General features: G+C 39.9%; 2 protein-coding genes across 2 annotated transcripts in view; one reads left to right on the top strand and one right to left on the bottom strand.

Annotated features, from left to right (window-relative positions):
• The first annotated feature begins 748 nt into the window (after positions 1 to 748).
• On the top strand, positions 749 to 10390 carry mpl (MPL proto-oncogene, thrombopoietin receptor). The gene is made up of 12 exons (XM_029429021.1): positions 749 to 969; positions 1338 to 1458; positions 1871 to 2040; positions 3182 to 3339; positions 4155 to 4299; positions 4432 to 4546; positions 4800 to 4960; positions 6876 to 7018; positions 7630 to 7789; positions 7948 to 8029; positions 8283 to 8370; positions 8694 to 10390. The coding sequence occupies exons 1-12, from the start codon at positions 858 to 860 to the stop codon at positions 9102 to 9104; spliced, it is 1866 nt and encodes a 621-aa protein (XP_029284881.1). The 5' UTR covers positions 749 to 857; the 3' UTR covers positions 9105 to 10390.
• A 250-nt stretch (positions 10391 to 10640) lies between these two features.
• ddah1 (dimethylarginine dimethylaminohydrolase 1) overlaps positions 10641 to 23980 on the bottom strand; it is a 68283-nt gene continuing 54943 nt past the window's right edge. The window contains 2 exon segments of the mRNA XM_029429020.1: positions 10641 to 13829; positions 17579 to 17722. Of these exon segments, the coding sequence (XP_029284880.1) occupies positions 13713 to 13829; positions 17579 to 17722 (261 nt within the window). The 3' untranslated portion in view covers positions 10641 to 13712.

Here is a 23980-nt window from a genome sequence, read left to right as displayed (position 1 = left end):
TGGTGGTTAAGACCCAGTGATGTTGTGCAGTCCCGAGTACATGTTGCAGTTGTACACACTTGGAATTAAACAATCAATTAATGTTTGTTAAATGGCGGTTAGTTGAATTAAGACCAATTGGTTAGGGAACTCAGTTTGCTGGTATTGGTCATGCAATTTAATATCTGGTTCTTTTTTGGCAGGTTTTTATCTCATAGAATATGTGATAAATGCAAAGGTGTTTTGACTCTTAGGCCACAACAAGCAGGAGACACACCATGATAAAGTTTTAACAAACAATATTTTATTAAAACAAATCCTGGTAAATAAAGTGCCAAAGAAGAATTATTAAGATGAGACGAGGGATAGCAGCAGCTTGGCAGACAAGTCTTCGTATTTGGGCAGCGAAGAACTTGAAGCTTGTTAAGCAGTAAATATTACTTCTTTTGACTGTTTTCCATTCCTAGATTTCCTCAAGTCCACAATGAGCTCCTCAAGAATTTGTGAGTAATTATTCTCTCTCCTTACCCTTGTTAAAAAAGCTTTTAAATTGAGTCAGATGATGGACTGAAACATGCTACTACTACTAGGTTTCATAAGCAGTACCATCTCCTATTTGTTATTGTGTCTAATTAGTGACTTATATATTTTCATAGTTTCAGTTAACAAACTGCCTTTTTTGTTGCTTACTTCCACTATACAAAAAGCACGCTTCCTGTTCTAAGCACAACTCTCTTATCCACCCCACCCAGCACTGTTCAACCCTGTGTACTAAAAACTATGCATGACAGACAACGCACACAATGCACATACACACACATGTGCTGTCTTAGTTTAGGTGCCATGGTGGTTTAGAATACATACTACCTCAATCTACCATGGATTTGCCCTGCAGGTGGGAGATACTCATTATTAGCCTGTGGATACAAGTGGGCTTTGTGCCTGGGATATATTGCAAGGATGGAATTGTCAATCATCTGTCGAGGGAAGGTAGGGATTAAGGATAGTTTATTTTTGTACAGTTGAAGTACAATTTGAATCCGTTTTAGTTCAGTCCAATTAACAGCTCTTTTCAAATTCTCATTTACTGTTTGTTTCCAATGTAAATACTGATACAGAGCCCCAAAAGCCCTTGTGAGAACAAGATTTTAATCCGTGGGAACAAGATAATAAATTGTAGGTAGAAGGAAGATGTTCTGGCAATCAATGGGTCTTGTTACTCTTAAGATCTTAGAAAGAACTTACTCAAAGACACTATCTTGTTCCCACAAGTTAAGAAATACCATCTTGTTTGACTTTGGGGGACATGTTTTATTCCATGTTCATGTATTATGTCATATTTGTCATTTCTGGAGCAGATGTTTTGCTCTTAAAGGATGAGCAGAATCCTAAGTGTTTCATACAGTCAGAACAGGATTTCACCTGCTTCTTTGAGACTGCAGACAACAGGACTTATGATTTACTCTACACGGTAGACAGGTATGTTTTACAGACACTAAATCTATTTAATCTTCTATTTTAAGAGACCTCAAAGAGTCTCAAATTATTTAAATAGTGCTTCTCTTCAAGATTCTCTGATTAATATTCTTAGGAAGTATTCATACCTTTGACATGATACTATTTATTTAATGGTATATGTTGTTGTTTATTGGCGTACAGTCATTGGCTTATCCACCTATTTTTGTTATTTCTTTACTTTAAATCATGTAAATATTTTATTTCTCCTTTTTTAGATTTTTTTCTTTACATTTTAATCTTACATACATGTTTTACTTCTATTAGTTACGTGTACAACACTTTGCACTACCTGTGTGAAAGATGCTATACAAATAGTTTGATTGATTAATATGTACCACCATGTATACTGTGTTTGTCACATATTCTAATCTAGAGAGAAAAGGTGTGAAATGTCTGTCCAGAAAACAGAAGAGGGAACTTTCCTCCACATCTGCTCATTTCCTGAGTCCGATGTTTTGTTGTTTGTGGAAACACACCTTGAAGTGGTGGAGCACGACACCAACACCAGCCTCTACAGGAGGACAGTCTCTGTGGAGGACCACTGTAAGACATTTCTTTTTACAATATTTACGTCCTAAACAAAAAAGAATGGAAATGGATCACTCGTTGGGGAAAAAAGAAACCACACATGAAGACATATGCATAGACAAGGATATGAGTAGTCCTACTAAAAACACCTACAATGCCAAAAAGACATTTCACATCAACCTTGCATAAAAAAATATAATTTGTGTGTCAAATCGGATCCCATCCCTGAGAAAAGCCATGAAATACAATTTCTGCCGCCTCCTTAGCGTTGACTGTTGGCTTCTAAATTTTTGCAAGGCTGCTGGCTGCGACCACGTCAGTTACTTTGTCTCCTTTACACAAAGAGGGCCTCAACGCTGAGGCCCATATACCACTAAATGAGGCCACCCCTCCCAATTATTTCTATCACCATGTAGCTCACAGCACCTCTTTTGGTGGTGGTCCTGTGATTTATGATTCCCAATTGCAACTACGTTGGAAAACTATGACTCTAGTTCTCATCATTTGACTGTGTGTTGTACTGTATGTCTATTGATAGTCCTGGGGTAACTTTATGTTAATATCCTGTGTCTTCAAAAAAGATTTCCTTGCCACAGAAGTTTTCTCTCCATCCTCTCCATCCTCCAAATTCACATGTGTATATTTTGAATGATGAAGAAAATAATAATAATAATAATAATTCAGGGGGAAAAATGGGGTACAAACATCATAGCCTTACCCTCTAAAGGGCCAATTTACAGTACCTGTAGCCTTTCAAAACCCAATACCAGGTTTCATTTCAAGTTTAGTTTTTAATGCCGGCTCATGTGAGGGTTTTTCATTTGGTGAAGATCATTTTTAAATCCTTGCAACTCTCTCTTGCATCCTGGTGTGGAGGACTAAAGGCTTAAGGAAGAGATGCAAGGGCGGAGGAGGCATGTTAGCTAATGGAAAGCAGCCAACATAACTAAGCTAGCTAATCTTGGGTATCCCTAGGCAGGATGGAATACTTTATTTTCTCTATAGTGTCCTGGGTCTTTGCTGGGAGCTCCTGTCAATAAGTTTAGCAAGACAGCGGACCTAGTCCTCACGTGTAGCCTAAACACCAGTGAACTGTTTTCACCAATGGATTCTGTAATGTCTTCTTCTTTTTTCTGCATCACCTGTTTGTCTTTAGTTCTCCTTCGTCCCCCCTTCAGTGTGTCTTTACACCAAAATGGCCAAGCAGGACAGCTGCAGGTTTCATGGCACACAAAGATCTCAAAATACTGGAAAAATGATGTGATGTATAGGATTCGATACTCCTCCAAGAGTCTGGGAGAAAAGACAAAAGAGGTATACATACACAACTCTTCGATAAATACATTAGATCATTTTAGATGACACATACTGATTGTGAGCATAAAGACAGTTTATGAATCATTTAAGTATTGGTATTCCCAGAATGCAAGTTAGTATGATTTAATTATAATCATTTTTATAAAGTCATAGTATAATATGTCTTTAAAAAGTGTCATTATATAGTATGCCATAAAAACGTAAAAAACTAAAATGTCATAATATAGTTTGCAATAAAAATGTCATAACAAAATCATAATATAGTATGCCATAAGAAATTGTATGCCATGAAAAAGTAATATCAAATGTTAAAGAGAAACAATCTTATTGTAGTATAAGTACAAAAATCAGTGTCGTATGCCATAAAAACATATCAATCATCAAGTTTTTTTTTAATCGCAATATAAAATGCAATAAAAATAAAAGTCATGCCCTGAAAGTAAAATAAAAAATGTTTTATAGAGGAGTTTGCCATAAAAAAGTAATAAAAGATGCAAATAAAAGGTAATCATAATACAGTATGCCATGAAGAAAAGAAAAAGAAAGTCACAGTATAGTATGTCATTAAAAAAACATCATAATATAGTCTGACTTAAAGATTTAATAAAAATGTGTAAACAAATCATAGTATAGTATGCCATTCAAAATGCATAAGAAAAAAATAACATATTATGGTATTCCATAAAAATATTTTAAAAAAGTCATAGTATAATAGGTCATAGAAATTACATTAAAAAAGTCATAGTAGTTACTTTTTTTCTTAAATGTTTTAATAATATTGTAAAAATCTATGATGCTCATCATTTCTACAGGCAAAGGAGGGCGAAACACTAGACTCTCTAGTACCAGGGGAGGAGATTGAGGTCCAGGTCACTGTCAAATGCGCTTTGAATCCAGATGCAGGACACTGGAGCAGCTGGTCAAACCCTGTGCGAGCTGTGGTTCCCCAAAGTGCAGGTGTGTGTGTGTCTAAATGAGAAAGCATTGTGGGTGGCGAAGCAATAGTTATCCATAGTATAGCATCTCATCCTGCGACCTCTTCTGTCACAGATGCACACCTTGAATGACAAATGTTTTCTCTTTTTTCAGATGATATTTCACTAAATTGCTTCACATCTGACCTGCGAAACATCACCTGCCAGTGGAATGGGAGCAGATATGGTGAAAAGAATGAATACAAACTTTTCTACAAGATGGGTCTCTGGTACGTTACTTACAATATTATATTGTTGATTGCTCTGTCTATGCTAATGTATGTTGTTTTTGAAGACACAGTAAACACCAGACTTGGAGCTTTACTTTGAGCAACAAAATAATAATGTTGCAAACTATAATGAATCTCTTTTTTTGCTCATCATTCCTTCACATTCATTTCACATTGTATACTGACCAAAAGTTATCAAAACTTTGATTACTGTTGATTTTGATTTTGCACGATGATATTACGACCCTTACAGTGAAGCTTTAGGCTGGACTGAGTGTATCGCTGACAGGGACTTGACAGAACTGTGCCGTTTCCATGGAGATGAGTCCAGAAAAGTGAGGGTCAAGCTCAGCAGCACTTCAGCTCCACTCAGCAGAACCTTCTTCACTCAAGAGTTCACTCTCAACAAGAGCAGTGAGGGATTTTTCTTCCTCCTTTCTCGGTTCCTTTTGCATGTGATGTCTATATTTCTTTAACTTTGTGATTTGTTTTCTGACAAAAAGGAGAATAAACATTGTAAAAATTACAGTTTTTGTAAATATTCCTGAGAGGCAACGGTACGTCAGAAGCAGAAGTTCAGAGAACTCTGTATTACTAAGCATTTTTATGATAAATAAACCAGAATACTTTGATGAATGTGTTGCTATTTTAGTGTGCATATTGTGTATATATGTGCCTTTCTAGGTGGAGCGCTACCAGTTGGATCTGGTGGGGCTTACATCTACGCACAGTCTTGGCTCTGGAACCGTACTCCTGGATAGGGATTGGACTCTATTCTTCTCCGGAGTTTGCCAATGTGTGAGGCGTCGGGCGGGTGTGGGGATACTCACAAGTCCCCGGCTGAGCATCCGCTACGTTGGAGTTCACCCCGGTGGACGAGAGGGTCGCCTCCCTACGCCTTCGGGTTATGGGGGGGAAAACTCTGACTGTTGTTTGTGCCTATGCCCCAAACCGCAGTTCGGAGTATTCGGCCTTCTTGAAGACCCTGAATGGAGCCCTGCAGGGTGCTCCAGTAGGGGACTCCGTAGTCTTGCTGGGAGACTTCAACGCACACGTGGGAAACGATGGAGACACCTGGAGAGGCGTGATTGGGAGGAACGGCCTCCCTGATCTAAACCTGAACGGTCGTTTGTTGTTGGATTTCTGTGCTAGTCATGGAATGACCATAACAAACACCATGTTTGAACAATGGGATGCTCATAAGTGTATGTGGTACCGGAGCACCCTAGGCCAAAGGTCAATGATCAATTTTGTGATCGTATCATCTGATCTGAGGCCGCATGTTTTGGACACTCGGGTGAAGAGAGGGGCGGAGCTGTCAACTGATCACCATCTGGTAGTGAATTGGATCAAGGGGTGGGGGGGGAATCTGGACAGACCTGGTAAGCCCAAACGGGTAGTGCGGGTGAACTGGGAACGTCTGGAGGAAGCCCCTGTCCTGGAGATCTTCAACTCACACCTCCGGTGGAGCTTTTCAGACATCCCTGTGGAGGATGGGGGTATTGAACCTGAGTGGGCGATGTTCAAAACCTCTATTGCTGAAGCTGCAGTGATGAGCTGTGGTCTCAATGTCTTAGGTGCCTCAAGGGGCGGTAACCCTTGAACATGGTCAGGGAAGCCGTCCGACTGAAGAAGGAGTCCTTCCAGATTATGTTATCCAGGAGGCCTCCGGAAACAGTTGCAGGGTACCAAAGGACTAGAAGGGTGGAAGCCGTGGCAGAGGCAAAGCAGCGGGTGTGGGAGAAGTTCGGAGAAGCTATGGAGAAGGACTTTCAGTCGGCACCAAGTTGCTTCTGGAAAACCATCCGGCACCTCAGGAGGGGGAAGCAGGGAACCATCCAAGCTGTGTACAGCAAGGGTGGGACCCTGCTGACTTCAACTGAGAAGGTTATCGGGTGGTGGAAGGAGCACTTTGAGGAACTCCTGAATCCGACTGACACGCCCTCTATGGTAGAGGCAGAGCCGGAAGCTGATGGCGGATCATCGTCAATTTCCCTGATGGAAGTCGCCGAGGTAGTCAAACAACTCCACAGTGTCAAAGTCGCAGGGGTTGATGAGATCACTCCAGAAATGCTGAAGGCTTTGGGTGTTGAGGGGCTTTCTTGGTTTACACACCTCGTCAACATTGCGTGGAAGTCTGGGACAGTGCCTAGGGGGTGACAGATGGGGTGGTGGTTCCCCTATTCAAAAAGGGGGACCAGAGAGTGTGTGCCAACTACAAGGGTATCAGACTTATCAGCCTCCCTGGTAAAGTCTACTCCAAGGTACTGGAAAGGAGGTTTCGGCCGATGTTGTGAACTGACAAATTGTGTGTTCTTTCGGTTTTTAGTCAAAACATCCCCACCATGTCACCCGAGAGGAGCATTGGAGAAAGACAAGTTGTGCTTAAAATGGAAAGCTCCTCTTCCGTCTCTGTCGAGTCACATGCAGTATGAAGTCAGCTACCAAATGAGAGGGAGTGAAGCATGGATGGTGAGATGGATGTCATTTACGGCCACACAATTGTATATTTTTCTTTCTTTCTTTTCTTTTTTTTTTTTAAATGTCTAAGTTATCCTGGGCCTGGGGCCGCGCTTTTGTTTCTGAAATACTTTGTAATCTCTCAAAAAACATTTTGCATTTCTTTTTGTGTTCCCTCATACCTTTCAGGTTCCCTAGCAACAAAACCTCAAATTAGTATGTTCAAATAGATTCTAATGGCATAAGTTTTGCTACAGCAGGGTATCATTGGTATCACAGTGTTGATATTACCACCAGGTGACACCTACGACAGTAATATTCAAATGTACATACAGTGACAAGTTCAAAGTAAACAATCAGCAGGATGTAAATCCATTATATTGGTTTCTGAAGAAAATGTAATGTGTAAAATCTTCAGGATATGCATATCAGTTTTTGTGCAAATGCAACAGTATTTAGGGAATGGAAAACAATTCCAATCAAAGGCAGTATTGCGAGGGAACATGCATATATGTCAAGGGAAATGCAAAATATATTGTGAGAGAATGCAAAAGGAGTTCATCACTAAGATTGTCATTTATTGTTCCTGAAATTGAAAGTCAAATCAACCTTCTTGTCCCCAGGCGGTGTCGCTAAAGGGTCCTGAGACCGGCACATGTCTGGAGGTTCCAACAGGTAGCACGTACAGCGTTAAGATCAGAGCTAAACCTAACAGCTACATTTACTCAGGCCACTGGAGTGACTGGTCAGATGTGCTTACCGGTGACACCCCCACTGACATAGGTAAATTCACAGTGAGACTGAAAAACACACAACAGAAAAGTTGTAAAATTGCACCAAATGCAATGTAGCGGTGTAACGGATTCTTAGTCTGCTATTATTTAGTTTATTAATTGAATAAAACCATTCCAACTTTAATGCAGTATGAATAACCTTTTCAGACAAATTGATCGTGCTGTGTATTCCCGTCTCGATGCTGATACTTGCCATCATCCTGATCTCCTTGTCGTCCACATACCTCAGGTAGGAGTACATCATTCAGATTGTAATGATACAATTTTTAGGATTACATACAGAAAAGAAAATCCAAACAAAAATACTCATGTGAAAATATGTGATACCTCCCTCCATTTCTTTTTAAATGGATATCAACTTGTACAGTGCAATCACTTTTTGTGTCCAAAAAGTAAAAAAAAAAAAAGAAAAAGTTATTTAAATGACTTTCCACATTGTTTGAAGACTATGTTCATATCTGTTTTTTGTGTGTGTTTTTTAGTAAGCTCAAACAGTATTTTTGGCCACCGGTGCCCAACCTTGACAAAGTCCTACAAGGTTTTCTGACAGACCTCGACGGACTGAGATGGGTAAATTATTTAACCACAAACTTCACCATGATACATGTACCATTACATTACACACAACTACATGGCATCCCTTTACACAAAACGTATAACGTATGCATGGTGAAATAGTTTTTTTCCCCGGTGGAAAACTAGATTTTGGCCATAACTTATTTATCCAAATAGATGCAATATAAAGGTAGCTCTACATTCTATTTATAAATGTATAGATTCAGATATTAAATGGGTAAAACACAAATAATAAAAAATGTTTACACCTAACTCCAGCACTTTTAAATGTGCATCAGTGTTCCAAGGTGTTACAATTGAACTACTTTGTGCTACAGAATCCTCCAATAACAGCAAAGCAGTGCTCTGAGGAAACCACTTCATCCGTGGTGGAGATCATGTCTGAAGATGAGCTTTCAGAATTGGGGAAGGTATCAGGGGGATCCACCCAGCTCTGCAGCGGAGAACAGATGGTCGTGACGGGAGTCTTCACAGACTATGTGACTCTGAACAAAGACAGTGTCATTCTTTTCCCAAAAGGAAACAAGTATGTCTACGAGGAGGTTGGAGAGAAAGAAGGGCCGGGGGTGAGTGATGTGCTCTTCTCAGTGTGTCTGCCATCCTGCTCGGGCAGTGACTTTCTTAACAATTCCTACTTGCCTCTGGCAAAGCCTGAAGACAAATTCGACTGCACGGTCACTGCTGCAAGGGGGCCAGGCAACCTCTATACTAATTTCCCCTGTAGCTAAATGTACAGCATAACAAGTGTACTTTCTTTCCACTGGTGCAGATTAGATGTATATTTTCTTATTGATATAGAAATGAGGCTTCGAGGTGCCTTGCTCAAGGGCACCTCGGCAGTGTCAAATCAAGGATTAATGCACCCTGTGGCTTAAAAAAAGATTTCCCCATGTAATCAAAGTTTAGTGGGGGTTAATTTTGATCATGGCATAATCTTTCTGATCATTTCTGTCACTATACAGTCTTTTGAAGCTGAAATGTCATGAGTGTACCACATCTTTGAACATAAAATACCTAGGTGATTGTATCAACATTTGAACACAAGAAATATAACATTTCTATGACTGTTAAAAGATATTTAGGACTTATATTTACTTATATTTAAGACTGTATTGTATGGAACCTGTTAACAATAATGAACTTGTATTGCTGTTCTATGCTTAGAGTAACTTGGACAAAAAATGAAAAAAAAGAAGAAAAACTACATAGAAAAGGAAGTGGCATGAGGAACTGGGACTATTACACAATGTGAAAGTTTAGAGTTTATAAACATTTTTAATTTAACAGTCGAATGCAATTTTATCTAAAAGATTACCTCAATCAATTTTTGTGTATTTTATTATTTTCTTCTAAATGATCTGTATCTTTAAAAAAAAACCACAGGATTAATTATTTGTTTGTTTTATACTCATTTATATTGTACATATTTTTGTGGATTTCTTAATAAGTTTATGTAGTTCCTTTGAGTCCCATTTGAGGTTGAGGAGGCTGACTGTGATGTGAGGTGTAACCAAAAAATTCTTCCCTGTAACCGCCAAAACAAGCTTTTAGTTCATTACGTATTACATCATAACTGCAGGGTTTGTATTTCTGGCAATAAATATTGAAAAGTTTTTTCTTCAAGTTGCATTTTCTGTGAAGAAAACCTTTTTGACTACATGTCAAACCATATCATAAGAGACACTTTAGAATATTTAAGTGACTCAAGCAGCTTTTCTTGCCTCCGACCAAAGAGCAACTGCATGTCGTGTGCCTCGATGCAAACCTTATGTTTGTCTGTCTTACAATTTTTGTTACACTAGGTGGTAGCAGAGATCAACGGGCAGAGATGGGTTGTCTGTGTTGTCATAGCGAGTCATTACTAAGACGATGCTAGTTATTCTGTCGGTTATTATGTCGGTTTGACTAATTTGTTTTCCGTCTTTGTTTTAGCTGTTTTAAGTTTTAAATGCACTGTAAGGCGACCTTGGATGTCCTGAAAGGCGCCTCTAAATAAAAAGTATTATTATTGTTATTATTATTATTATTATTATACACCACAAAAAAACTGTTCGATTTTGGCTCAGATTCACATTTGTATATTATCTCACCTGATGAAGCCTCATAATCTATACCAACCTTCTCCTTAAGGGATACACCTGTAAATATATTGTCAAAAGATGCTAAACTAATATGAATAAAAAAATTATTAATAACCATGAAATGAAACCTCCACAGCTGGGGCTAATTGTAATCAGAATTAAAAAAGAAGAAGCCGAACACAGTTGAATGCTAGATGTTAATTTATTACACAAAGTAGACGAAAAGGATCAATTTAAGATGACTTGAACAATTATTACTCACAACGTGTATGAAAGCCAAGAGACCTCAGTTGGAACAAGGGCAATCACAACAACATGACTACTGTGATGAGTGAGGGGATTAGTAAGAGGATAAATAAACCCTCAACAAAGTCAGCACACATTTTCAGGGGCAGTTACTCACAGACAGGCTTGCAAGCCAAGAGCCAAAGATGTTATAAAATGTTATGTGGATAGGAAAAGGTTATGACGCCCCAGAGCTGTGAACACAATGGGTGATTTGGAGCAATGTGAGAGAGGAACATTTTAGTTAAAATTCCAGCGGTTGACATTGTACTAATCTCGCAGTGTATTTATTATTTTGACAGGGGCAATACATGTAGGCATTGTTACATTTAAATCAAGTGCAACCGATGCAATGTGTACAGGACTTCTAGCCGTAGCTCATTTGCAGACTTTGTCACTGGTTGGGCTTTTAATGACTGGTCCTGCCTGGCTCAGCCGTCTGGAGTAACTGTGTGAAAATCACAACTTGATGCTCTGCAACTATGCTATCACCCTGCATCCAGCCAGCCGCTTTGTGTAAAATATACTACTAGTGTCCCACTTTAACAGCAGGCCATCACATCTACAGTGTTCGCCAAACTGTATGATATCATGGCCATAAATTAGCCCAGATCGTCTATGAGGCAATAGCAGAGGGTGGGTGAGAGCGAGTGTTGAGAGTGAGACAGAAAGACAGAGAAAAGTTTAGGAGTCAGTGTTTACTGGTGTACAAGCCTCTCCTCCCAACAGGAATTCTTTCCATGTTTCATCACTGCCCACTTGCCCAAACGCAAACGTCTACAGAGGGAGGTTGAATCACCTCCTGATGTCATTTCCTCAACTTTCACTTACAATCACATTGAGAAAAGACATGGTTTTACATGGGCTTTAACATGTACAGTATATAGCATGTGTACAGGCCTCAAACATGAATTCAGCAACAACAGCGATAAGGCCACCAAAACAGAGCTCAACATCCTTTAAACTCCTGCTTGCAGCTATCATTGTGGAAACACATGGAAACACAACAAACAGTTAGCTTGTTCTGCATGCTGACTGCAAACTCTCTCACTGCAGTCACATTTGGTGCTATTGGATTTAGTGGAACAGACATCAGTTTCACAGCATGCTCTGAGTCAGTTTTCGAGTAAAAACAGCCAGTCGGGGAGAAAAAAAGAAACCAGTGTAATCAACAACACAGGCAGAACTAATGGAGTGAGAAAACCACAGTGCCTTCAGAATCATTCGGCAGGAGAGAAGTCATTGGTTTCCCATACAGACATTGTACATTAAGAGGAGCAGAGGCGTTATGTTGGAATAAATGACAGCTTAGTTCCTGTTAAAATAATAAACATTCATTTCCCACACAGGCAGCTTTTATCTGTCCTCAGTAGGGTTGGCACACGTTATGAAAATGTGTCTCCCCACATGAATCTAAACTAAGGCTCACCAGGAAAGATGTCAAATTGCTAAACGAAATGGCCACAGATGGTCCTAGTAGAATACAATAACAGGCTACGGTTTGTATTGCTGGTGGCAATAACCCGGGATGCAAAACTCATCAGGGGCGAAAAAAAGGTGACAAAGATGTAAAACCAATTGGGGTCTGGGGGCATGGTCAACTAGGAATTCATCTTTTTTTTTCTAAGCTTTAAAATGTGGATTTACAGGCAATTTTAGCATAAGGTTATATTGAACAACCTTTCCCTAGAATGACTGTAATCATACTGCTATGCAGACAGTGGGGGTTGGTTGAAATGTGCCGCCCGACAGGGACAGCCAAGGCCCAAGTGACAACAGCATCAAACATCGTCTCCAGTATCGTACGATCAATAGCAATGATTAGTAAGTAATATTAATGAAAAGTTAGAGCACCTCAGATCTCGATGGCAGTACTTGTATCAATCATTAAATCATCATAACACTGCGGTCATACCAAAAGCTCATATCTCCAGAATGCTTTTCAAGAACTGTATTTTCAACATGAGAAATCAAAACAACCCAACAGTCCGATATATGGCCATGCATATATTTTTATAAAATACAGAATTGTGTGTTAGTGGTTTTGAAATAATGTACAGTCATGAAATCAGTCATTAAAACAGCATCATCTGTCAAGAGCAATAACTTAATTGAATTTGGTTGTTATATTTTTATTCCCCATCGCTCTTAATACAAAATACAGTTCTTGAAAAATTAATTAAAAACTTTGTTCCAATTACATTCCACAACGAAACGCACACACCAAAAATAAATCACAGTTAAAATGGTGCATTTAAACAGTGTAAATCAAATGTATACATTTTCCACAACAAAAACAGTTGATCAAACAGATCCTCAGGCTTTGTTGGTCCAGTGCTCTGTTCTGTGTATATCTCTTAAAGGGTTAAACATTAAACAGTGTAAGCAAGGGTTGGTCTGCAGGTTCAAAGGGGGGCTCAACATGGCACATGGTCTACTCCTCTGATCTGGGATCAGATTAATTAGAATCCCAAAAATGTATTGTTGAAAATGTAATCTAATTATTTTTTTGTGCATTTTATTTGATAGTGATAGTGGAGAGACAGATGTAGGGAAAGAGATGAGGGCAATGACTTGTTGCAAACCATCGGGCAAGCTGGGATTCAAACCGGCGAATCGCTCAGGGCCACTTTTTCATAGAAAAGATTCATCAAGATCAAAATAAGACTAATTTTAATGTAATATTCAAATTCTTAAAGAGACAACAATAACCTAAAATGAATTGTGTTTTATGTCAACTGATCTCTTCACACACTTTTTAAGAACGTTTAATATAATTTGAGTGTTTGGAGGGAAAAAGTGAGACCAGATGACTCCCTCCAAGTTAAATTTTCTTTGTCCCTCTGCAACAAAATTACCTACCCTTCCTCTTAAGTGCCAAAATAGTTTTGCTAAACCTCGGGATCCTTGGTGATCGGATACAGGCTCCGCTCGGTTACCATGCACTGAGAGCCCCCCCGGTGAGTGCGCTCAGATGTTGGCCTTCTTGTTGATGAGCACAGAGCAGCATGTGAGGGCTCCATCCACTTTGACCTTCTCCATGTTGGACACGGGGATCAGCATGTGGTCCTTCAACTTCTCGAACACCTGCGGGACACACAGACAGGGCTGTCATTGGAAAAACTGACATCCTGCTCTTTTTTAGATTATTTAGAATTTATGAAAGAGTATTATAAAATGATGTCAACTGAAATTCAACAGATCACAGTGTTCTGCCAAATATCATTGGAAAAACATGTTTTAATGCTATGATATATTTGGGAATCAAGAACCTTCCCTTCTACATAAAAAAATAAATTATCAAATGCAAAATAGATATAGTCATGGCAACTGTTCCTGGTCTGCCACCCGAGCCAGTGTTACAGGTAGTGCCAGCCAGCACTACAACAAGCCCTTTAGAAAAAGCTAAAGTACAGCTCAGTTGGCAGTAGTTAAACTAAAAGGGAGAATTTACGCAACACTTAAGTTTGTTTACTCTACTTGTCAACTTGTAATGTTCTGTGATATAAACGCCCTGCAGAGAGACACAAAATGTGAGGCAGGAGAAGAAGCATTCAAGAACGTTTCCTGGTCTCCCGGCAAAATATATAAAAAAAATGCGAGTGAAAACTATTACGACATTCTCAAAAGACCCTTGTAAAGTAGTGTGTCACCCTGTGGACATTTTCCAGAAGAAAACCAGTGTTTTCCTACCAGACTTCCAAACCAGAATATTTTTCTCTTTAAATTCTCATTTCAACCCTGCTGTGATACTGAGCGAGGCCTTGCGGCACAGCCAGAGGGGCCAGCTAAACAAATTCTTATCTCATGATGCAATATGGCTGACAAAGCCTCTGGTGATCCAAATGCCATGTTTAAAGACACCGCTGTCATGTGCCTTATAACTCATTTTCCTTATTTATGTATGTATGCAAGAGTACAAGTGGCACTGTGCCACCACACTCTTCTCTGACAACATTATACCACCTAGAAATATGGTGTTCATGCTTAGTTCTATAAACGTTTTCACATACTTTCTTTTTTGCATGTATTTGCTCTGAAGTTATTGGATGCATTAAAATGTTGACCTGATGGCAGTAGATGAGTTAAGGGATCACCACAGTTAGCCTGAGGGGAAGTTGGGAGATTACTAAAGTCAGACAGGTCATAAAATTACTTGATTAAACCCTGCAATAGACTCATAAAGGCTAGATAACATCATCAACATAAGGCTACTGTTTTAATATTAATAAATACATTTGGTTTGGTTGATGCGGCTTCGTATGATCCCTGCAGCAGTGGCCCCCTGGCCTTGGTAGTGTGGCTTGTAGGGGGGGAGGGCAGGTAGCCACAGCTTGGCACACCACCGGTGATGGACTAGCAACAGTTTGAGATTGAAGCTCATCAGGAATCAAGTTTTGGACAAACCCAGTGACATTGCCATGTAAAAAACTTATTTTTAAACCACGTGATCAGGGAAGGTTTAGCATAATTCCCCCAAAACAGCAACACTAAATGTCCTGTTGTTTATAGCATCTCCATCGCTCTCTTTTTCCTTTAATTTTTACATTTTTAGCCGAGTTCTCCTTACTGCGGTTGATATTTATATGTTGGGTCGGAGGGTGGCATGGTCCCACACAGTAGGAGCTGCTATATTTCACTAGGGCTTTTGTCTGCTCAGTTTCTTTATCTCCAAACCGAGCCCGAGCCATAGCCACTGCTAACCATTAAAGATGTCCTGTCTCCTCCCCCTCTGACCCCCACCAATCCTCTCTCATGACCCCCTGCCATTGTTAATGTGGAACTCTTATGTAACTTCATGAGCAAACTAAAATAGACCGGAGATCAGGACAGACAATGTTTAGAGTTAGAAAGCACCAGAAGTCTTGCAGAGTGTCTCTAATTGTACTGAGAAATCTCTACAGAACATCTCATTGGAGGAAGAGGCAACAAGTTCCCTTGAGAAACATGTACCAACTGTGGACTTACAGCAAGGCATGCTAGTTAACTCTCAACTGTGTGCTTTCATATTTTTTCCACTTTCTTTAAGCTACAATTCCTTAAACACAGGTTTGGACCTAAAATGGGTTTCAAGCCAATTTCTGGTGGGTTTGAACATTATGAAGGAAACTGGATCATGGAACAAACATACATTCCTCAAATATTGCTCCAAATGGTCCATTAAATAGGTACTTCCAAGGCAGGAAGCACAATATACACAAATAGATTTTTATTATGCTCAACTTGAATTTCCTCGGTTAATCTTCCTGGAAATAACTTAGCCTTCGTCGTGAATGTAGGTCTAAAGACGTATCATTTGGTGAATTCTTCCCTCTAAAAATAGCTGGCGGAGGTAGGGGTTTTAACCACAGAGTACATTTTGAGGTCTGGGAACTGTCTCTGCAGATTGTAGGGTGCTGAGTTCGATCCAGTCAGAATCCTTTTGATTTGTTGTGATGTGGAGTGACCCTAAACCCCTACAGCTCAGCCTTTCCAAACCCCAACACACAAAGTGAGACGATAACATGTCATTTATAACCTACAGTGGAAAACAATATGCAAGTGTCATGAGTGAAAGGCACGTGTTGACCGTGCTTGCAAGTAGGTCACTGAATGTCTGAAAGACATTTAAGAAAGGTTGTGGTGTCCATGCAGTGAGACACTGATATCACAGCCAGGTATGTCGAGCCAGCATGCAGCACTAAACAGTTTTACAAGGAACACATGCTATTAGAATTATTCTAAGAGGGCACTTAGAACAACACTTCAATATTTCTTTGAAATTAGGTTCATCCCTATAGATTTCTTTTGCTGTTTGATTATGAGTTCCTGAAATAGAGCCAACTTGGCAACCATAAGTACAAAAATACCATTTTCTATCTAACAGCAATCCATTTGACTTTCATCAGGAAGTGGTGCAGTCAAGGATGCATCTTTTCAAGATACATTTTTGGAATTATGCTTTTATTTTACAATAGACCTTAGACCACTGATTTTGTAATTTTCTAGTTTGTATACTGTATGAAGTAATTTGAGATTGAGATTGAGACAACAAGTTGTAAACTCTACACTGAAACATGTTAAACAAACAGTGGCTTATTTACTTATTCACACATGCTACAGAGACATTCATTCACTCGAGTTGTGATTGTTTACACATGACAAATGTAAGTTCAACATTCACTTTTCTTTTAGCTCGTGTTTGGTCTCCAACAACTGCTACTTAATGCTGGGCAGGATGCTTACATTGGGGTTTATCAAAGCCTGCTGTGCCTGGAAATGACACCGATGAGAGCGGTGAGACCAAACAGTAAAGTTGTGGGTGTAAAAACGAATGTAAAATGCTCTACGGAGCCAGATGATAATTCTTTCACATACACGTAGTCATTTGATTCATTACTAATATAAAAATATTGATTATAGGAGCTTTAAGAACTTTCTTAAATCAATTTAGATGATTAAATCAAAGTTCTGAGGGGGGAAAAGCACACATGTCTCTGGCTCCTAGTCTGTGTACTGAATCATGTCCACAAAAGGTCACTTCACATAAAACTGCAGGGTCCTTTGTTATAAAACACAGGGTCGTGGTTGACCTGCGGCAGTCTGTGTAAAACAACCACATACTGTAGATTCTGGAGGCTTTCTCTCTGCAGCCGGTTGTTTATCTCAGAGGTCTGGACAGGATGGAGAGTAACAAAGGCAAGTGCTCTTTAAATTTAAGCCACTAAACCAGTCTGGTTGTCCTGACGGCGTTTCTTCCTCCCAAAGGTGTAACCTCAAGATTGTAAATGAATGTGTTCCTGTATGCGTGAGACAAAGTTACTGTGTGTGTGGATGTGAAACAAACTGAGGATTACCTTCGCACTCTCTGGAAACTCCTCCGCAGTGTTGTGCAGAAGCACATGTCCCTTATTAGGGAGGTTCATGTAGACGCAGTTGGCAGCGATGTCATCAGGCACGGTCAGCTTGTCATAGCGATGGTCACTCATTTGCTGCATGATCTACAGACACAGATATAAGACAGTTTTAGGTAAACAAACGACAGAGAGACAGACAGAAAACAGTGATTCAGACTATCAGGCACTTTGAGTCTGAGGCAAGGCAATACCAAAAGCAGCACCACATCTTTCTGCTGGCCAAACCACTCTCGGGGGCCTGGGGGGCCTTAATGGAGAACACAGGAGCAGACAGACATTCTTTCTCAGCAGATGTCATGTTATTTATGTAATCTGAAGGAGTTGAAGGTGGGACAGGCGGTGGGGGGAGAGAGGCTGAGAAGACGCCCATGTTGCCAAGTGGAAGTCGGCGGGTGAGGATGTTATGACCAGAGGAGAGGCAGGTGCCTCTTAATGTTTATGAGCAGAACATCTGCAGACGGATACCTCAGAGACGAGAAAGGGAGGGGAGGTGGAAAGCATGTTTAAAAAAATCCAAAGCGTCAAAAGGTATTTTGAGAAGTGAGATTTTTTCACCAGATATAGACCTCTTCTGTCCCTCTCTTTTCTTTCTAATGCTCTTTACCCTGTGCTCTTCTTTGGTCTTTAATTATGGGCAGGATGATTTTAGTTTTTGCTTATGATTAGAAGATAAAATAATTAAATAAATATTTAGAAAAAACAGATTTTGCACATAAAATTTACAAAATGCCACTGGGACCACACAGTATCCAACATGTAAAATGTATGACGTCTTGCTTGATGCACATATACTGTAGGTTTGTAGGAGTGGCTGTGGAAGAATGTGACAACAACTACTACAACAGCTTCTTGGTGACCAACTTGCATGTCAAATATAACATTTAATATAGGGTTTTTATTTACTTTTTTTGGTATTATTCTATTGATATATGTCTCTTGTAATGGTAACATTTATTTTTTAAATCATAAACATATTTTAAATAACAGTAATATTACACTGAAAGTGTGTCCCACAACATGCGTGCTACCCTGTTTACCTTTACCTTTTTAGCTTGGCAGAGGAAGTGAAAAAACTGACACAGAGGAAATGACATCAGCAAGTCATGTGCTACTACCATGGGTAGACCAAAGGTAAGTCCTCCCTTTAATTTTTTAATATATTTCCAATCTTTTCACTCTTGATGGAGTGTGGCACTCACACAAACGCAACCCTGTTACTCACATTATGAGACTAAAACAAATTAATTTCAAACATATTTTTCTTTAGTTAGATATTTAAGTGTGTCCATTCCTCTAAGTGTGTCCATTCCTTGACAGTAGCATTACATTGTGCAACTAGCATTAATTCCTGAGGTAAAAGATACAATTAGCATCGATTTGCAACCCTGTTACTTGCAACCCTGTTACTATAATTTGAGTAACAGGGTTGACATTCAGTGACAGGGTTCCATTTCCTTCAGTTTGCTCTATTATTTACTACCTCAACTGGCTCCTTTCAACGTAAAGGAGCAGCGGCTCTACTCCGAGTCTCTCACGGATGACTGAGCTTCTCACCCTATCTCTAAGGGAGACGCCAGCCGCCCACCCGTCTGAGAAAACCCATGATTTCGTACTTTCGGTCATGACCCATCCTTCATGACCATAGGTGAGGGTAGGAATGAAAAGTGCTCGTTAGATCGAGAGCTTTGCCTTCTGGCTCAGCTCTCTTTTCGTCACAATGGTGCGGTAAAGCGAATGCAATACCGCCCCCGCTGCTCCAATTCTCCGGCTGATATCTCGCTCCATTGTCCCCTCACTCGCGAACAAGACCCCGAGGTACTTGAACTCCTTCACTTGGGGTAAGGGCTCATTCTCTACTCGGAGTAGGCAATCCACCGGTTTCCTGCTGAGAGCCATGGCTAAAGATTTCGAGGTGCTGATCCTCATCCCAACCGCTTCACACTCGGCTGCGAACCGATCCAGTGACTGCTGAAGGTCACAGACCGATGACGCCATCAGGACCACATCATCTGCAAAGAGAAGCGATGAGATCCTCAGGCCACCGAACTGCAACCCCTCTCCTCCACGACTACGCCTCGATATCCTGGCCATGAATATCACAAACAGGATTGGTGATAAAGCGCAGCGCTGGCGGAGGCCAACATTCACTGGGAACGAGTCCGACTTACTGCCGAGTATCCGGACACAACTCTCGCTTTGGGTGTACAGGGATTGGATGGCCCTCAGAAGTGACCCCCCAGCCCATATTCCCGCAGCACCTCCCAAAGTATCATCCATGGGACCCAGTCATACGCCTTCTCCAGATCCACAAAACACATGTAGACCAGATGGGCGTACTCCCAGGCCCCCTCCAGGATCCTTGCGAGAGTGAAGAGTTGGTCTGTTGTTCCATGACCAGGACGGAATCCGCATTGTTCCTCTTCAATCAGGTTCGACTACCGGCCGAACCCTCCTTTCCAGCACCTTGGAGTAGACTTTACCAGGGAGGCTGAGAAGTGTGATACCCCTGTAGTTGGCACACACTCTCTGGTCCCCCTTTTTGAATAGGGGAACCACCACCCTGGTTTGCCACCCACTAGACACTCTCCCAGACTTCCACGCAATGTTGACGAGGCGTGTCCACCAAGACAGCCCCTCCACACCCAAAGCCTTCAGCATTTCTGGACACATCTCATCAACCTTTCCACTGTGGAGTTATTTGACTACCTCAGTGACCTCCATGTTTTATATTTGTCCAGTGTATATTTGATTATATCCAGTTTGTTGTTGTGTTTACATGTTTTTTATATATCATTGATACTCTTCCTGTTAATCCTTCATTGAAAAATATATATAGAATATTATCAAACAACATTTCTGTGGTCCTGAGTATTTATTTGTAACATTTATGTCATGATCTACAACCAAAAGTAATGTAGCCATTCAACCCTGTTACTTTACGCAACCCTGTTACTCTATTTTCAACCCTGTCAACCATTTTCTGTTAAAATAACCTTAAATAATTTTCTCAGCCTACAAAAGTTTAAACTAATGTCCTTTTAATAGCTTGATTAATTATATGCATAATGTATTTGAGCAAATATTTCAAATTAAATACTGAAATTGGTAAAAAAGAAACGTGTGACAATTGAAAAGTTCGATTTAAAAAGCTACTTAAATTAACATTAAAACAGTTTTATCCAAAACTTCATGAGTATTTAATATAAATGTGACTTTATTTACTTAATAGTAAAGAGTTTTATTGAAGAATGTTTTTAAAAATACCTTTTTCTGCTTAATGATTATGTGTCACAGGGTTGCACAAAACATGGCACACAACAAATAAAACGTCTAATAAAAAGTGTAAATGTGATGCCTTTGCAGGCCAAATCACTTTTTTGGATTGTTTATTATCTGTTTTTCCTAAATACATAACAAAAAAGAATAAAATAAAAGGTTCATTTTTCAAAAGTGTTGATGTCTAAATTGTCCTTCAATTCTGGAATGACCCATAAATTGAATACACCAACACCCACTTGTACCTTGAAAACACTGAGTTATTGTCACGTAAATACATTTCCAAGAGCAAATGTACCGTTCTACAGAGCAGAGCTTTTCTAGGAAAATCTATTTGGCACACAGAAAGTGACATATTTAATGTATCTGGCAGCGACAACAGTTCTTGGTTGGGATAAATAGAAAAACAATTGTGTGGTCATTATGAGCCGTAAATCCCATCATTAAATAGAAAACCCAAGGAAAAAGTAGTCACACGACTGGACCCATTGTTAAATGACTGACTGATGGGAAGTGGCGTGCAAAGCCAACACAGTAACAAGGTGTTTGCACCAACAATGTTAAAAACAAACAATATAAAATGGAAATCATGCATCACACCCGCATTGCATAGCTGACTAGCAAATAATAAATTGTTGATGAATAATCAGTCCTTGCAAAATACATCAAATGAACCTCATAGGAGCTGACATCGCCATTTCTTAGTGCAAGGCTGCAGGGTGGAGTACATGCAGTAGCCCTAAAATGAAAACACTGTCCATGTGCGTGACCACTCAACACTGTCTCTCACAAAGGGGGGGGGGGGGGGGGGGGGTTAAGAGTGGTAGAGGGGAGAAAGTACGTAGACTACACCAAAGATCAGAGTTCCTGCTTTGCTTGAAGTCTTTAAAACCTTACATTTTTCTAATAAAAACTATGAGTGTAAGGAATATGTCCTACAACAGAATTTCACCGTGCTTCGTGTAAAGTTCTAAAATTCACCTGACTAATGGAACAGTTGGTTCTCTGGGTCAGTGGGTGCAACCGATGTATATAAGGCCAGATTTCTATCTCATGTATTTTTAATACTGAAGATGATTTAATTCATTTAAAATTCAATCCTTAAGAAATAAAAAATCAAGAGCAAGTTATCTTGGTTACTGTAAGATTTTAAGCACTTTTTAGATTTGACTTGCAGAAACTTTTGTTAACATTAATTCGGATGACTGACATCATTAATATGCCTCGGATTTGTGCATGTTCTGCAAGACCAGGCATAAAGTTACAGCAAATCAGCAGCAACTTACTTCTGGATCGTGGCCGAGCAGTTAATTCACAGAGTGTTAAGTGGTCAGCAGAATGTGCTCAGTCAGAGTTGCTGATACAAAATATTTAGTGGAAGGTAATAAAATCCCCTCTGGACAATCTCCACCAGTTAACAAAAACAAATGTACTGGACCTGATGCCGTCCACAGTGGTCATCAGCACATTCTGTATTTTGGCCCCTGATATGAATATTTATAATGCTCATTTTAGTAATCCTTCCCAGGAAGCCTTTAAAGTGTTTACAATACTTATGTTCACTGATGAACAACAGCAGCATGACAAATCCTACTTGGGGCCACTTCCAACTACAGAGGAAATGAAAATGAAATTGATTCCTGTTGATGTACAATAAATGTTTGTTGTTGCTACTTGATGCCTATTTCACTCTGGAAATAGTATTGGTCTATAGGGAGTGTTTATTGCTGCACCCTAAGGTATCCAATGGAAGATGACATAGGAGTGAAAGAAGGGGAGGGGAGGATGCAGAACATCGCTGGTAATCGTGAGAAAAGGACAGAATCCGGCACATTTCCCCGAAACAATTTATATTATATCATGAATAAACAAGGCAACAAACCAGAGCCCCTATAATGTAACCTCTGCTGTCTGACTCTGCAGCTGACTCAGCGACATCCAGGAAATCCATTGCTAAGATGCCATATATGGCCCATTTCCTGATATGATACAAGCTGCAAAGCTCATACATTTTTCTTAGCCACGATAGCAGTGTGACTGTAGGGATGACAATGTGTGCCGGTCAGTCATCCATCATTTATCTTAAATATCTCAACAACTATTTAAACAAATTTTAACTTTTCCGTTTAACCAATACTTTATTTTATGACTAAATACCTGCAAACCTAATGACATTCCCATCAGCCATGGCTGTATTTAATGTTAAGTGCTAATGAGCAAATGCAAGAAAGTTAACATGGAGAAATAAGATGATAACCATGGTAAACACACCTGTTAGCATTGTCATAGTTAGCATTTAGCTCAAAGCACCACTGTGCCTCAGTACAGCCGTTAGCGTGGCTGAAGATGCTTAGTCCGGTTTGATTATTATCTCAGGAAGAAATAATTAAAGGAAGCGATAATTCAGAGACCTAATTCTAAATAATTTGAAATGGGATATCAGCTGCTGCTCTCTGACACTGCAGCAGGATAATAAACATACAGTGATAGATAACCCATCGATGTGTTTATCGAATAAGTAAGTTCATAAAAAATGTAGAATATGTTCATATTTTGGTAACTTGCTTATTATGTTTGTGATCAAGATTTTGTCATCATACACAGCTCACCCTCAATACAACCTTCACAGGGTTGTCACCTCATTATCTATAAAAACTCAAGCATGTAAACATCCTTGAGGCGAAGATCATGCCCTGACCAGTAGAGAGTAATGACCTCATAAATCAAAGTGTGTGAGGGAACAGGGAGTGGGTGCTGCAGCCTCTGACAAGAGGCGGTATTTTGGGATGGTGACTTCATGAGTGAAGCTTGGCAGGGACAGCGGCAGATGGATGACGAAATCCATCCGGTCAACGTGTATTCTCATCCATGGGAGAGCTAAACACAGACTGGAGGCTACACCTGGTCTACACATATACACATTCTGAGCACACTTCCCGGATGAAGACAGAGCCAAAGTGCTGAACACAGTGAAAATGAACAGCCTTATTAACCAGATGTCAGTGAGATATACATATACAGACCTTCTACTCCAAACTCACACTGCCAACAGGCCAGGGTCTCCTC

Source organism: Cottoperca gobio, chromosome 4, assembly GCF_900634415.1.
Source record: "Cottoperca gobio chromosome 4, fCotGob3.1, whole genome shotgun sequence".
Classification (NCBI taxonomy): domain Eukaryota; kingdom Metazoa; phylum Chordata; class Actinopteri; order Perciformes; family Bovichtidae; genus Cottoperca; species Cottoperca gobio.
This window is presented reverse-complemented; position numbering and strand designations above follow the sequence as displayed.